Below are 13,727 nucleotides of genomic sequence, written 5' to 3'. Positions count from 1 at the left end.
CCGCTCTCTGGCAGGTCTGGGGTTCGAGTGTGCTCTTGTCATTCAATGGGTGACTCCTGGGCTGTGGGTTTATGTGCGAGTTCAAATTCAAATGTCTGTGTGGAGTTCATACGTTTCCCCTGTGTTTGAAAGAGAGGGGGCTTGGGGTGCCTTGCGATGGACTGGCGTCCCGTCCTGGGTATGTCCCCTCCCCCTCCAGCCTTGCGCCCTGTGTTGCCGGGTTAGGCTCCGGTTTGCCGTGACCCCTGTTGGGATAAGTGATTTCAGCCTGTGTGTGATCACAATCATCAGACTGGCTTTCACAGCATAAAAGTTAATGGATTTTATGTGTTTTCCAGCTTGTATAGCACACAATTTAGAATGATATATGAGGTGTATAGCAGATCGTGCCTTTGTCAGTTCATCCGCACCTTAGAGGGGCATCCTGACTTCAATGCCCGGTCAAAGGGCTACTTTGCCTCCCTGCTGACGGTGGCGCTTCACAGCAAGTTGGACTACTACACAGACATCATGAGGACACTCCTGTTAGAACTCATGGAACAATATGCCCGGAGCAAGAACCCCAAGCTCATGCTGCACAGGTGAGGTGTATAAGACCAGCGTATCTTTAAGGTGGGGGTGCGGTGGCGCAGTGGGTTGGACCGCAGTCCTGCTCTCCGGTGGGTCTGGGGTTCGAGTCCCGCTTGGGGTGCCTTGCGACGGACTGGCGTCCCGTCCTGGGTGTGTCCCCTGCCCCTCCGGCCTTACGCCCTGTGTTACCGGGTAGGCTCCGGTTCCCCCGTGACCCTGTATGGGACAAGCGGTTCTGAAAATGTGTGTGTGTGTGTGTATCTTTAAGGTGTCTCAGAACGGCCCTTTTTTTTTTTGTAAATAATGTGATCTTCCCCTGCCCACTTTAAAAAAAGTAATTTCTCTGCCCCTTACTTGTAGGTCAGAGACGGTGGTGGAGAAAATGCTGTGCAACTGGATGTCTATCTGTCTCTATCAGTTCTTGAAGGTATCATCTTTTGTGACACAAAATTAATCTCATTTGATTCCACTCTGTGGATTAATCTTATTTTCTACTGGTTCAGATCTTTGTTTGAACAAAATGAAGGTTTTTGCTTTAGTGACAGGGAACGGTTTTGTTCTGAAAGAAGCTTGATGGTGAATTCTTGTGCGGGCAGGACTCGGCAGGAGAGCCTTTGTACAAGCTGTTCAAAGCCGTCAAACACCAACTGGAGAAAGGCCCAGTGGATGCTGTCATGAAAAAGGCCAAGTACACGCTGAATGACACTGACCTGCTGGGGGACGACGTGGAGTACTGTATGCTGGTGAGTATTATGTAGGCTGAACCCGATCACACGTCGGCGGTCGCTTGGGGTATGAATGCTTCATTTTGAAAGGATTATCTGTGGTGCTAAATGAACTCCAAGAAATGGGAAGAAGACAATACCGGTGGACACTTTCGTGATCAGCAGAATCCTTGTGATCTATGACAGTTTTTGAAGATGCACGTTAAATCTACAGTGTGGGAACTGGATGCATGCACAGAAGGCCAAGTGCTAACCGCCCTTTTCGCCTTAGACTCTGCAGGTCCTCGTTCACGGGGAAGGGCCAGGTGTCACTTTGGTCAAGGTACTCAACTGTGACACCATCTCCCAAGTGAAGGAGAAGATCCTTGAGCAAGTGTACAAAAATGTGCCCTATTCTCAGAGGCCCAAGGTGGAAAGCATCACTCTCGGTAAGGACCAACTGAGCTGGAGCACAGTTGCATAATATAACGGTTCATGACATGAATTGTTTATTACTGAAGTAGGTATGACATTATTTCTGTTTTATAGGCAAGGGTTTCCTTGCTTGGATTGCACCAGTCTGCATATGATTGGGATATAAAATGAATGTTGAAATAATCTTTCTGCTCTGTAGAATCTGCTGGGCAGATTCTGTCGGACCTTGACTTGACATCGCAAAAGGAGGGCAGATGGAAGCGCATGAACACTTTGGCCCACTATGACGTGAGTTACAGCTTAAGAAATGGACGCATCGATTCTAACGGTACAGGTTGAGTCACGGCTTGCCCCTTACGTGGTGACCAAATGTCTGTGTCGTGTCTGCTCCAGACCTGAAATCTGTCAGACTGTATCCAGCTCGGGCTGAACACAGTTCTTGTGTTTCAGGTGCGAGACAACGCCACTCTCGTCCTGTCTAGGGTCCTGCATCCTCTGCAGTCTTATGACCAGCACCAGGACAGTCATGAAGAGAGTGAGTGGTGCTCCTGTACTACTTCTTGCCTTCCGTAGTGTTCCCATGGTCTTGCTGACAACCCTACCCTACCTACTCCTTCAGGAAATGCTCTGCTTGAAGAGGACAAGGTGTTCCACCTGGTGCGGCCAGCAGAGGAGGTGGATGAGGTCAAATCCAAGAGGGGCAACATGAAGGACAAGTCGATGACCAAAGCCATCACAGAGCTTTATTTGATGCGGTTGCTGTCTGTCAAGGTTGGTTTGTTAATAGCCTGCTGCAGTTAGAATGCTAAATACACTGGGCTGGTGAAGCCTACAATACATTAATATGCAGCAATTTGGTTGTGCATTGCTAAGAATCCAATCATACTTCTAGATTCTAGCCCTGAATATGTAAAAGATAGTTCTAATAATTAAATCTGTATTTGGAATGCAAAGTGAAATATTTGGATTAGTATTTGGATATCATATTGTGGCACGCAGCGCCGTGGGCTTGGTTTGGGCGAAGAAGGACGCAGAGGTACCGTTCATCTCGAACATTTTATTGAACACCGGCACCAGGGACCCCGTTTCCTCCAGGACCTGCGCGTCTCGCCAGCCTTCCCACCCTGCTTAGCACCCCCAGGCTCACTCCTCTTTCTCCCCTGGCAGACGCAATCAGCCCCTTATATCCCCCGCACGTCACCAAACGCTAACCCATGACAATAAGCATATTTCCCCCTCAAAACTGTAACGCAGGTCATTACAATATATTTATCAGATTTCATGACAGAAATACAGGATTGCTATGCTTTTGAAAACAGCTCCTCCTCACCTGGACTTGCTTACATATGCGCAAATGTGTTTGTTTCAGGGCACTCTACAACAGTTTGTGGACGACTTCTTCCGCAGTGTCCTCTGTTCATCCGTTGGGCCTCCAGCAGTCAAGTACTTTTTTGACTTCCTGGACGAACAGGCACAGAAGCATGACAACGTGGATGACCAGACCATTGACATCTGGAAGACCAGCAGGTAGAGTGCTCTTGCCGTCTCTGGCAGAGAGAATTCCCGAGAAAGCAGCGCTGGAGCTGTCAGTTTTCAGAGACAAATGCTTCACGGTGAGGGGAGGCGCAAGGGCGTGGGGGTACTGCTTGGGGTTTCTTGCGACAGACTGGCATCCCGTCTTGGGTGTGTCCCCTCCAGCCCTGCGCCCTGTGTTGCCGGATTAGACTCCGGCTCGCCGCAACCCTGCTCGGGACGAGCAGCTTCAGACAGTGCGTGCGCGTGTGCGTGCTTGACACTGTATTTTTCGTTTAAAATTCCTACTGAGAGCTCCGTACACACTGGATAAGTTGATGTGGAATTTATACCGCAGTAAACCATCTGCGTCATATACATTTATCTTTGATTGACAGGTTCTTGGGGGTGCGGTGGTGCAGTGGGTTGGACCGCAGTCCTGCTCTCCGGTGGGTCTGGGGTTCAAGTCCCGCTTGGGGTGCCTTGTGGCGGACTGGCGTCCCGTCCTGGGTGTGTCCCCTTCCCTCTCTGGCCTTACGCCCTGTGTTGCTGGGTAGGCTCCGTGACCCCGTAAGGGACAAGCGGTTCTGAAAATGTGTGTGTGTGTGTGTGACAGGTTCTTCTGGCAGCATAGACTAGAAGTGTTGGTATTGTGAGAATGAGTGATGAACAGTGTAATTACAACACTTTTGGCTTACTGATGAATTTGTGTACTATTAAATGCTGAACAGACAGCATAATTATGTCCCCTGCTAATTTATTAAATCCACTTCTTTCTGTTCATTTGTTTGGAACATCTCTCTGGGTATTAAATCAGAGATGAATTCCAAACTTATTTGGCTCAGATGCCTCAACTCTTAAATAAATCTGGGGGAAGAAGTGTCTATTTTCTGCATTTTTAAAATTAATCTGCAACATAATAATGCATTTGTATGATCCCTGTATCGTGTGCCTCGGTACTCAGTTGATAAGGCAAAGTGAATTGCAGCCAGATTCTAACTCTGATTAATTGTGGGAGTATTCATTGGGAAATATGAGAGCTGAGAACAGGAATAACATGCAGAAACAGGGTTAAAGATGAGGCCACAGTTATATTTGCATGGAATGAGTGTGAGTGCTAGTGTGTGTTTCTTGAAAAGGCTTGTGTCTCCACAGCTTGCCTTTGAGGTTCTGGGTGAACATCCTGAGGAACCCCCACTTCATCTTCGACATTCACGTGAACGAAGTGGTGGACGCCTCCTTGTTTGTTATTGTCCAGACCTTCATGGATGCCTGCACCAAGAGCGAGCGCAAGTTGAGCAGGGTGAGCCTGGGAGCGCCTTGACATTACGCCATTGTTGATGTTAAGCAAAGGGAAGGATCCATGAGCCAGGACTTCATTTTTTTCTCCAGCCCATGATCCCTCTGTAACCATTTTCCTTTGGCTTTATTCCTTACAGGATTCCCCGAATCACAAATTACTCTATGCAAAGGAAATCTCCACATACAAGAAGATGGTGGAGGAGTAAGTACTGTCAGGGCTACCACTTGGTAATCTCACCATTTCCTACCATCTGCAAAAATCCCTTTGCCTTTAATCAAGATGACCTGTCTCGGCTTGTATTTGTCCATAGTTACTACAAGGGCATCAGGGAGATGGTGCCCGTCAGCAACCAGCATATGAACACCCACTTAGCGAAGGTGTCACGGGTGAGTGAGTCTTCCACTATTGCCCTTGTACTTACATTTACATTTATTCATTTAGCAGACGCTTTTCTCCAAAGTGACATACATCTCAGCAAAAATACAATTTGTGCGTTACATTAAGAGAAGGAGACATGGCTGTAGACATGTAATTAAGTAAACCTAGTTTGTTACTATCCACCTGATGCACCGATGTTCATCGCTCACGTAAGTGCAGAATAGATACTTCTGTGAGGTTGTGATGTTATGTCTTATGTGGACACAGTGAGGAGCCAGAAGATCTTACCTTCAAAGGGGGTGTAGATATGGCTGCTTCGGCTGGTTTTGGTCAGTCCTAGAAGTTCCTTACTTCAAGTTGTTCTTTGTCTCGCAGTCTCACACAGGCAAACTCAGCACCCAAGTGGCTCTGCATCAGCTGTACCAGTATGCAAACAAGTACTATGATGTGGTATGTGACTCACTCTCCCTTTCCTGTCAGACACATATGAACACAAGGATCTGAGATCGAACACGACGCTGTGCATCTTCTCTAACGGAATCTGTTCTTGCCTTCCTTCCAGATCATCACCTCCTTTGACGAGGACCCCGCTGCCCAGAATAAACAGCTTGCTCTGAGACTGCAGCAGATAGTGGCTGTACTGGAGAACAAAGTGACAGACCCCTAACCTCTGTAGGAGGGCGGGGGCCGGTTTTGGTACTGTGGGGCCAGAAATTAAAGCGGAGTTTATTTCATATGGCCTGAGTCCTGAGTGGAATAGCAAAGACGTGGGGAAGGGAAGGAATGGGGCTGTTCCGAGGAAGCTCCCCCCCCCATCTTAAATGTTTGTTGTGTCTGAAACGGTGTCACAATTCCCTAACGGTTCTCAAAGTCGATCCCCCTCCCTGTGCTGGTCCAGATCATACAACACGTGCCAAGGGGCCGAGGGATCTGCAGGAGACACCACACCAGACGTTCTCAACGATGAGACATGTGACCATTGCAGCCCGGCCTTTGAAATAAGCCCTTCCTTAATTGCAGGCTTTATCTGTTCAGCTGTTGTTAGTTGTTGTTGTTCAGTTAAATGTTCAATTTCTTCCAGTATAAAAAAAGTTTAAGAATAGTACAGAATATTAGAATAAGATTAAGAATTAAGTTTATAGTTTTTATTGTGCATTTTTTACCCAGAAAGCCTTATATATTTACATTTTTTGTTTTTGATATGTCATATTTTTGTGCCTGATAAATGTTCTCCAGTTGTTCAATGATGGGAAGGATGGGACCTCTGTTTTGAAGTGAGATATAAAGTTAAGGGTCTGGAATCTGTGTATTGGACCGCCAGTGACCAATGTGTTCATTTCCTTGCCTGTTGGGCCTTCTTGTCCTCATCCCCTGTACAAGGGGGTTGTGCAGAAAACAGCACTGCAGCATGGGAGAGCACATATCGCAGTTAACCATACTGTCATAAGAGGCACCTCTGTCACTCTGCGGACACCCCCATCTCTCATTTTCGGTGGAGTAGATGTATCTATTCATGATTAGATCTCACTTTTTTATTGTTACTTTATCATTATTATCTTTGCGACAGCTGTTGTTGCTCTCGGCTCTTTTTCCAATGTCTACTTCAAAGTTTAAAGGAGTCATACTGACATTCTGAAAAATGTTAGAAGTCTTTCACATTGTCGCCAGCCTGTTTCGGTATGAGCCATATCCTTTCTGATGACGATGACATACTTAGTTCTGTTTTTCTCTGACTAAATGCTTGTAAATTGTTGCATTTCTAATCTTCAGTAAACTGGTACCGTAAAATGTATTATTGCTAACCAATTATTTTACTGAGTCTTGTGAATCAGGTAGCTCTTACCAGGTGATTTGGTGCGGTTCCCTGTCTACCCTTTAGTCTCTCTCGACTGCTGTTGCCCAGGTCTCAGTGCTGGGCCCCTTACTCTTCTCTATCCACATGTTCTCCCTTGACTGTCATCGAGTCTCATTGACTCTCCCATCAGTCCTATGTCGATGATATCCAGCTCTGACTCAGGTATGTTCTTCTTTCAGCTCACTGAAGGCATAACCTAGTCCAGCAGATACATCCTGCACAACTTCAGCTGAATAAACATTTGGCTTACAACACACTCTATGCAGCTTCTTCCTGGTCCAGGCCATTGTAATATCCTACCTACACTACTGCATATCCCTTGTGTCTGCTCTTCTGGCCTCTACCAGCGAGTCTCTCCAGCTGATCAAGAACCCCTGCATGAATTGTATTTGACTTGCCAAGGTATTCCCATGAATCGTTCTTTGTCGTTCTCTGTTGGCTTCCTGTAGCTGCTGGGTTCAAGTTTAAATCTCTGGTGCTTGCCTACAAGACCATCAGTGGATTTGCTCCCAGATACCTCAAGAACATGATCACTTTCAATAGCACAGCCAGATTCTTATGCTTCTCCAACTCTAGCCACTTCATAGTCCTGCCAGGAAAAGTCCAAAATCAGAAGTCTAAAGGTTCTTTGTCTGTGTATCAATATGGTGGAATTAACTTTTTTTCTCTCCCTCAAGATCTAGGGAGTCACTCCACAAAATCCATCTCTTCCAGATCCATTTCTCTACTAATTTTATTTGCTCCAGAAATGTGGACATTTTTAAAAAAATGTACTCCCCAAATTCTTTACACAACTCTTTGTGTAATGTATGCTTGCAAAAATGGTATTGGACTAAATGGCTATGAGTTTTACCTCACTTTGTTTTTTTGGCTGTGGAGAATAACTTTCTCTGTAGATCTGTTTGATCGTACCGTTTAAGAAACAGGAAGGTGCAGGGTTTTTGGTGGCTTATCTGCCATCCCTGCAGGGTGATGCAGAGATTTTGTTTCAAATTGTTTTATACCAGATAGTCCAGAATAGGCTTTTCCTTGAAGACGTCGGCAGCCCCTGGGGAGGGCGAGAGACCATCACTGGCAGTGAGGATGATGGCTGGAAGGATACAGGCTTTGAAGAATACGAGCGCATTTCTTTTGTTCGTGAGATCGTCTTCAGACTCTGGGACTTCCAGCAGAGGACATTGTCTGCAACCAGAGAACCAGGTCATTGTCCTTTTTCGATGTCACGCTGGCGACCGATGAAAGTTATCAGAGGGTGTTGGAGACTATAGGGTGAGTGCAATGCATTCCAAGCTGCTCCCCTACTCCATGGAGCCACTCTGAAGGACAGATAGAAGAGTTGTGACAGTCCATTTGTGTCGGCAGACGTCGTGGCAGCTTTCCTGGGGGATTTTGCCGACGTCTTCCCCGGACATGAGGAAGACCGGGACCTTCTGGGGATCTGGACTGGACGGAGACGCTTTTTAGTCCGCCTGCGATCCGACCCTACGGACTGCAAATGAGGTACACCAGGAAATCCAGTATCGGAGTCGGAGAAACAGGCAGTAGGTCAGAACACTAGTACGCGGGTCAGGTTTCAGGACGGGAGCGGTCTCAGGAAACGGGCGAAGGGAAGGGGAGCTAGGAGTGAGGAGCAGGGTACAAAGGCAGCAGGTAGGCTGACTCACAGCGAGTGAGCAGTCGGCGAACAAGGTTCCGCGACACTCATCGTTCGCTTCTGCCTTTTAACCTGTCAAGCCCCAGGTGTATCCGGTTATGCCGATGACGTGGGCGTGGCACCTTTGTCACAGATAGCTTTGTATCAGAATTATATGCAGTTTTGCTGAATTAAACAAACTTGTCATTTAAATGTGTCATGTTGAATTATGCTCCTCCGTGAACCGCCACCTTACCGTGGTGGAGGGGTTTGAGTGCCTGAATGAGTCCAGGAGCTATCTTGTCTGGGGCTATATGCCCCTGGTAGGGTCTCCCATGGCAGACAGGTCCTGGATGACAGACGAGACAAAGCGCGGTTCAAAAGCCCCTTATGAAGAAAATAAAACCAAGGCTTTCGTTTACCCCGCCCGGTATGGGGTCACCGGGGCCCCACCCTGGAGCCAGACCTGGGGGGGGCACTCGCATGCGAGCGCCTGGTGGCCAGGTCTATGCCCACGGGGCCTGGCCGGGCTCAGCCCGAAGCCATGACGTGGAGCCGCTCTTCGGTGGGCTCACCACCTGCCGGAGAGACCGTAAGGAGCCGGTGCATTGTGATTTGGGCGGTGGTCGGGGCCGAGTGCCTGGCCGACCCAAACCTCGGGCACCAACTCTGGTTTTTGGGACTTGGAATGTCACCTCACTGGTGGGGAAGGAGCCTGAGCTGGTGCAGGAGATTGAGAGATATCGTCTAGATATAGTCGGGCTCACTTCCACTCACAGCTTGGGTTCTGGAACCACTCTTCTCGACCAAGGGTGGACTCTCCACTATTCTGGCGTTGCCCAGGGTGAGAGGCGGCGGGCGGGTGTGGGCTTATTAATAGCCCCCCAGTTTAGCCGCCATGTCTTGGAGTCTACCCCGGTGAATGAGAGGGTCATCTCCCTGCGCCTTCGGGTCAGGGAACGGTCTCTCACTGTCGTTTGTGCTTATGCACCTAGCGGCAGTGTAGAGTACCCAGCCTTTTTGGAGTCCCTGGAGGGCGTGCTGGAAAGCGCTCCCACTGGGGACTCTGTCGTTCTACTGGGGGACTTCAACGCCCACGTGGGCAGCGACAGTGACACCTAGAGGGGCGTGATCGGGAGGAATGGCCTCCCTGATCTGAACCCGAGCGATGAGTTGTTCTTGGATTTCCGTGCTAGTCATGGTTTGTCCATAACGAACACCATGTTCATGCATAAGGGTGTCCATCAGTGCACTTGGCGTCAGGACACCCTAGGTCGGAGATCGATGATCGACTTTGTAGTCGTTTCTTCTGATCTTCGGCCATATGTCTTGGACACTCGAGTGAAGAGAGGGGCTGAGCTGTCAACTGATCACCACCTGGTGGTGAGTTGGATTCGATGGCGGGGGAAAAAGCTGGACAGACCTGGCAGGCCCAAACGCATAGTGAGGGTCTGTGGGAACGTTTGGCGGAGGCCCCTGTCAGAGAGGTCTTCACCTCCACACTCCGACAGAGCTTCAACCAGGTCCGAGGGAGGTGGGGGACATCGAGTCTGAATGGACTATGTTCCCGCCTCCATTCTCGGGGCGGCGGTTCGGAGCTGCGGCCATAAGGTCTCCGGCGCCTGTCGCGGCGGCAATCCCCTGAACACGGTGGTTGACCACCGGAAGGTAAGGGATGCCGTCAAGCTGAAGAAGGAGTTCTATCGGGCCTGGTTGGCTCATGGGACTCTGAAGCAGCTGACAGGTACCGACGGGCCAAACGGACGCATGGCTCTGGCAGTCGCGCGGCAAAAACTCGGGCTTGGGAGGAGTTCGTGAGGCCATGGAGGAAGACTTTCAGTCGGCCTCAAAGAGATTCTGGCAAACCGTCGGCGACTCAGAGGGGGAAAGCGGTGTTCCACGAACACTGTTTACAGTGGAAGTGGTGCGCTGCTGACCTCAGCTGAGGATGTTCCTCAGGGCGGTGGAAAGGAGTACTTTGAGGATCTCCTCAATCCCTCCGACACGCCTTCCGTAGAGGAAGCTGAGGCTGGGGACTCGGAGGGGGACTCGTCCATACCCTGGCTGAAGTTGCTGAGGTAGTCAAAAAACTCCTCGGTGGCAAGGCTCCGGGGGTGGATGAGATCCGCCCCGAGTTTCTCAAGTCTCTGGATGTTGTGGGGCTGTCTTGGCTGACACACCTCTGCAGCATTGCGTGGAGCTCGGGAACCGTGCCTCTGGACTGGCAGACCGGGGTGGTGGTCCCTCTTTTTCAGAAAGGGGACCGGAGATTGTGTTCCAACTACAGGGGGATCACACTCCTTAGCCTCCCTGGGAAAGTCTATGCCGGGGTACTGGAGAGGAGAATCCAACCGATAGTCGAACCTCGGATTCAGGAGGAGCAATGCGGTTTTCGCCCTGGCCGTGGAACACTGGACCAGCTCTATACCCTCACTAGGGTGTTGGAGGGTTCGTGGGAGTTTGCCCAACCAGTCCATATGTGTTTTGTGGACCTGGAGAAGGCATTCGACAGTGTCCCTCGTGGCATCCTGTGGGAGGTACTTCGGGATTATGGGGTTTGGGGCTCGCTGCTATGGGCTGTTTGTTCCCTGTATGACCGGAGCAGGAGCTTGGTTCGCATTGCCAGCAGTAAGTCAGACCTGTTCCCAGTGCATGTTGGACTCCGCTAGGGCTGCCCTTTGTCACCGATTCTGTTCATTATCTTTACGGACAGAATTTCTAGGCGCAGCCACGGAGCGGAGGGTGTCTGTTTTGGTGGCTGCAGGATCTCGTCTCTGCTTTTTGCGGACGATGTGGTCCTGTTGGCTTCATCAAATCAAGACTTGCAGCGTGCACTGGGGAGTTTACAGCAGAGTGCAAAGTGGCGGGGATGAGAATCAACACCTCCAAATCCGAGGCCATGGTTCTCAGTCGGAAAAAGGTGGATTGCCCCCTCCGGGTTAGGGGGGAGTTGCTCCCTCAAGTGGAGGAGTTTAAGTATCTCGGGGTCTTGTTCACGAATGAGGGAAAAATGGAGCGGCAGGTTGACGGACGGATCGGTGCGGCGTCCGCAGTAATGCGGTCATTGTACCGGTCTGTTGTGGTGAAGAGGGAGCTGAGTCGTAAGGCGAAGCTCTCAATTTACCAGTCGATCTACATTCCTACCCTCACCTATGGTCATGAACTCTGGATCATGACCGAAAGAATGAGATCGCGGATACAAGCGGCAGAAATGAGTTTCCTCCGCAGAGTGGCTGGGCGCACCCTTAGGGATAGGGTGAGGAGCTCAGTCACTCGGGAGGAGCTCGGAGTAGAGCCGCTGCTCCTCCGCATCGAGAGGAGCCAGTTGAGGTGGCTCGGGAATCTGTTCCGGATGCCTCCTGGACGCCTCCCTGGTGAGGTGTTCCGGGCATGTCCCACTGGGAAGATGCCACGGGGCAGACCCAGGACACGTTGGAGAGACTATGTCTCCCGGCTGGCCTGGAAACGCCTTGGGGTTTCCCCAGGGGAACTGAAGGAGGTGTGCGGGGAGAGGGAAGTCTGGAGGACTCTGCTCGGACTGCTGCCCCTGCGACCTGGCCCCGGATAGCGGAGGAAGATGGATGGATGGATGGATGGATGTTGAATTATGCAGAAAAACAAACATAAAAGACATGGAAGTCCACTAATTCTTCATTATCTGTAATTTTCATAAGGGGTGGTGCATTATTACAGCTGCTTTCCTGAAAGGTGATGGAAAACCCAGTGACTGATCTGCCCTTTCAAGTATTTTTTCGTTCGGCAGTGTTGTGTAGTTTTTAAATATTCTGTAAGAGTTACTTAATATAAGTTGACATGTGGCCTCATTGAAAAGACTTAATACCATAAACATAAGGCATATGGTTATTTATTGTTGCTGGTATGAACCCAGTATGAACTAAGCAAGTATATCTATCCTCGGAAGAAAGTGTTGATGACCTGTGAGTTTGGTTCCCTCATTTCCATTTCTGTCCTTCTTGTAGACACATCCGGATCCACGCAGGAGAGAGCCCCATCAAGCGCAGCGAATGTGGCAAGAGTGTCACAGTGAAGTCCACCTTGGACCACCACGTCAAGACTCATTTAGGGCTGCATGTCTAGCTTCTCTCTTATTTTGTCTGATAGGCCTGTGTCTGTCTCCTTCACTTCTTCCTCTTCACTGCATGCTACATGCAAAGATGAAACTGTAGGTTCATGAGCCCTATGTTCTTAACTTGAGAAACACACTGTGCATGCTGCTAGATTAGTCAGATCTGAGATCAGAATTGGATTTGGTCCATGCTCCTTCTAAATTTTAATTCTATAGTACATTAAGGAAGCCTGCTCCTATTATCGCACTGAATTCCTTTAAGTGAATGCCTTTAACAGTTTGTAACCATTTTATGAGGCGCTGCAGTTATCCTATTTTTTTCTTCAAATGTGTTCACAGACTGAAAAAAATCATGAAATGAAGCTGTCCTTAACTGCCACTCTATTAGACAGATACATAGATAGATAGATAGGTTGGAAATTCTTGTGCCAGAGATTGCTCAAACAGATTAACCACAACAATTAAATATAAAAGTAAAAAAAAAAAAGTAAGAAAGCAAAGTGGAAGGTAGAAAGTGACACAACACATGGTATTAAACCTTATATTACATTATTATATTAAAATTTTAAATAATTTAAAACAATTGCACATGATATTAAATGGTTATATTGCTAGTAATGTTGAAAGAAGTAATGATATTGCACATAATAATTATACAACTATACTCGATGTCTCGATGTTACCACTTTACTCCCTACAGAAGGGGGAAGAGTTATACAAATTGATGGCCACTGGTATAAAAGACCTCTTATGGCGTTCTGTGGTACAGCTCGGTGGTCTTAATCTATGGCTGAAGCTGCTCCGCTGTGCTTCCAATGTGGCATGCAGGGGATGAGAAGCATTATCCATAATACTGAGTAGTTTCCTCAGCATCCTCCTCTCTAACACCTCCACCAAAGACTCCAGTTCCACCCCCAGGACAGAGCCAGCTATCCTGATGAGCTTATTGAGTCTATTGGCATCGGCTGCCTTCATCCTGCTGCCCCAGCACACTACAGCGTAGAAGATAACACTGGCCACCGCTGAGTGATAGAACATTTGCAGCATGGTTCTGCAGACATTGAAAGATCGAAGTCTCCTGAGAAAATACAAGCGGCTTAAACCTCTCTTGTACAAAACCTCAGCGTTTTTAGTCCAGTCCGTCTTAATCAGAATCAGAATCAGAACGAGCTTTATTGCCAAGTATGTTCACACATACAAGGAATTTGTCTTGGTGACAGGAACTACCACAGCACGGACAGAATGACAGT

At 48.7% G+C, this 13,727-nt stretch overlaps 1 protein-coding gene and 1 long non-coding RNA gene across 2 annotated transcripts; both read left to right on the top strand.

The window, feature by feature from the left end:
- Positions 1 to 223: 223 nt before the first annotated feature.
- On the top strand, positions 224 to 6,563 carry LOC114909529 (plexin-B2-like). Its single transcript, XM_029249500.1, has 13 exons — positions 224 to 581; positions 931 to 997; positions 1,167 to 1,313; positions 1,567 to 1,723; positions 1,909 to 1,997; positions 2,160 to 2,244; positions 2,329 to 2,480; positions 3,079 to 3,236; positions 4,377 to 4,524; positions 4,661 to 4,725; positions 4,835 to 4,910; positions 5,278 to 5,352; positions 5,465 to 6,563. The coding sequence occupies exons 1-13, from the start codon at positions 361 to 363 to the stop codon at positions 5,567 to 5,569; spliced, it is 1,545 nt and encodes a 514-aa protein (XP_029105333.1). The 5' UTR covers positions 224 to 360; the 3' UTR covers positions 5,570 to 6,563.
- Positions 6,564 to 7,998: 1,435 nt separating this feature from the next.
- Positions 7,999 to 12,839, top strand: LOC114909528 (uncharacterized). Its single transcript, XR_003797353.1, has 3 exons — positions 7,999 to 8,026; positions 8,120 to 8,257; positions 12,371 to 12,839. It is a non-coding gene; the product is annotated as an uncharacterized LOC114909528 (long non-coding RNA).
- Positions 12,840 to 13,727: the final 888 nt, after the last annotated feature.

The sequence above is a fragment of the Scleropages formosus genome, unplaced genomic scaffold (genome assembly GCF_900964775.1).
Source record: "Scleropages formosus unplaced genomic scaffold, fSclFor1.1, whole genome shotgun sequence".
NCBI lineage: Eukaryota > Metazoa > Chordata > Actinopteri > Osteoglossiformes > Osteoglossidae > Scleropages > Scleropages formosus.
The sequence above is the reverse complement of the archived record's forward strand: the minus strand, read 5'-3'. Positions and strand labels throughout refer to the sequence as shown.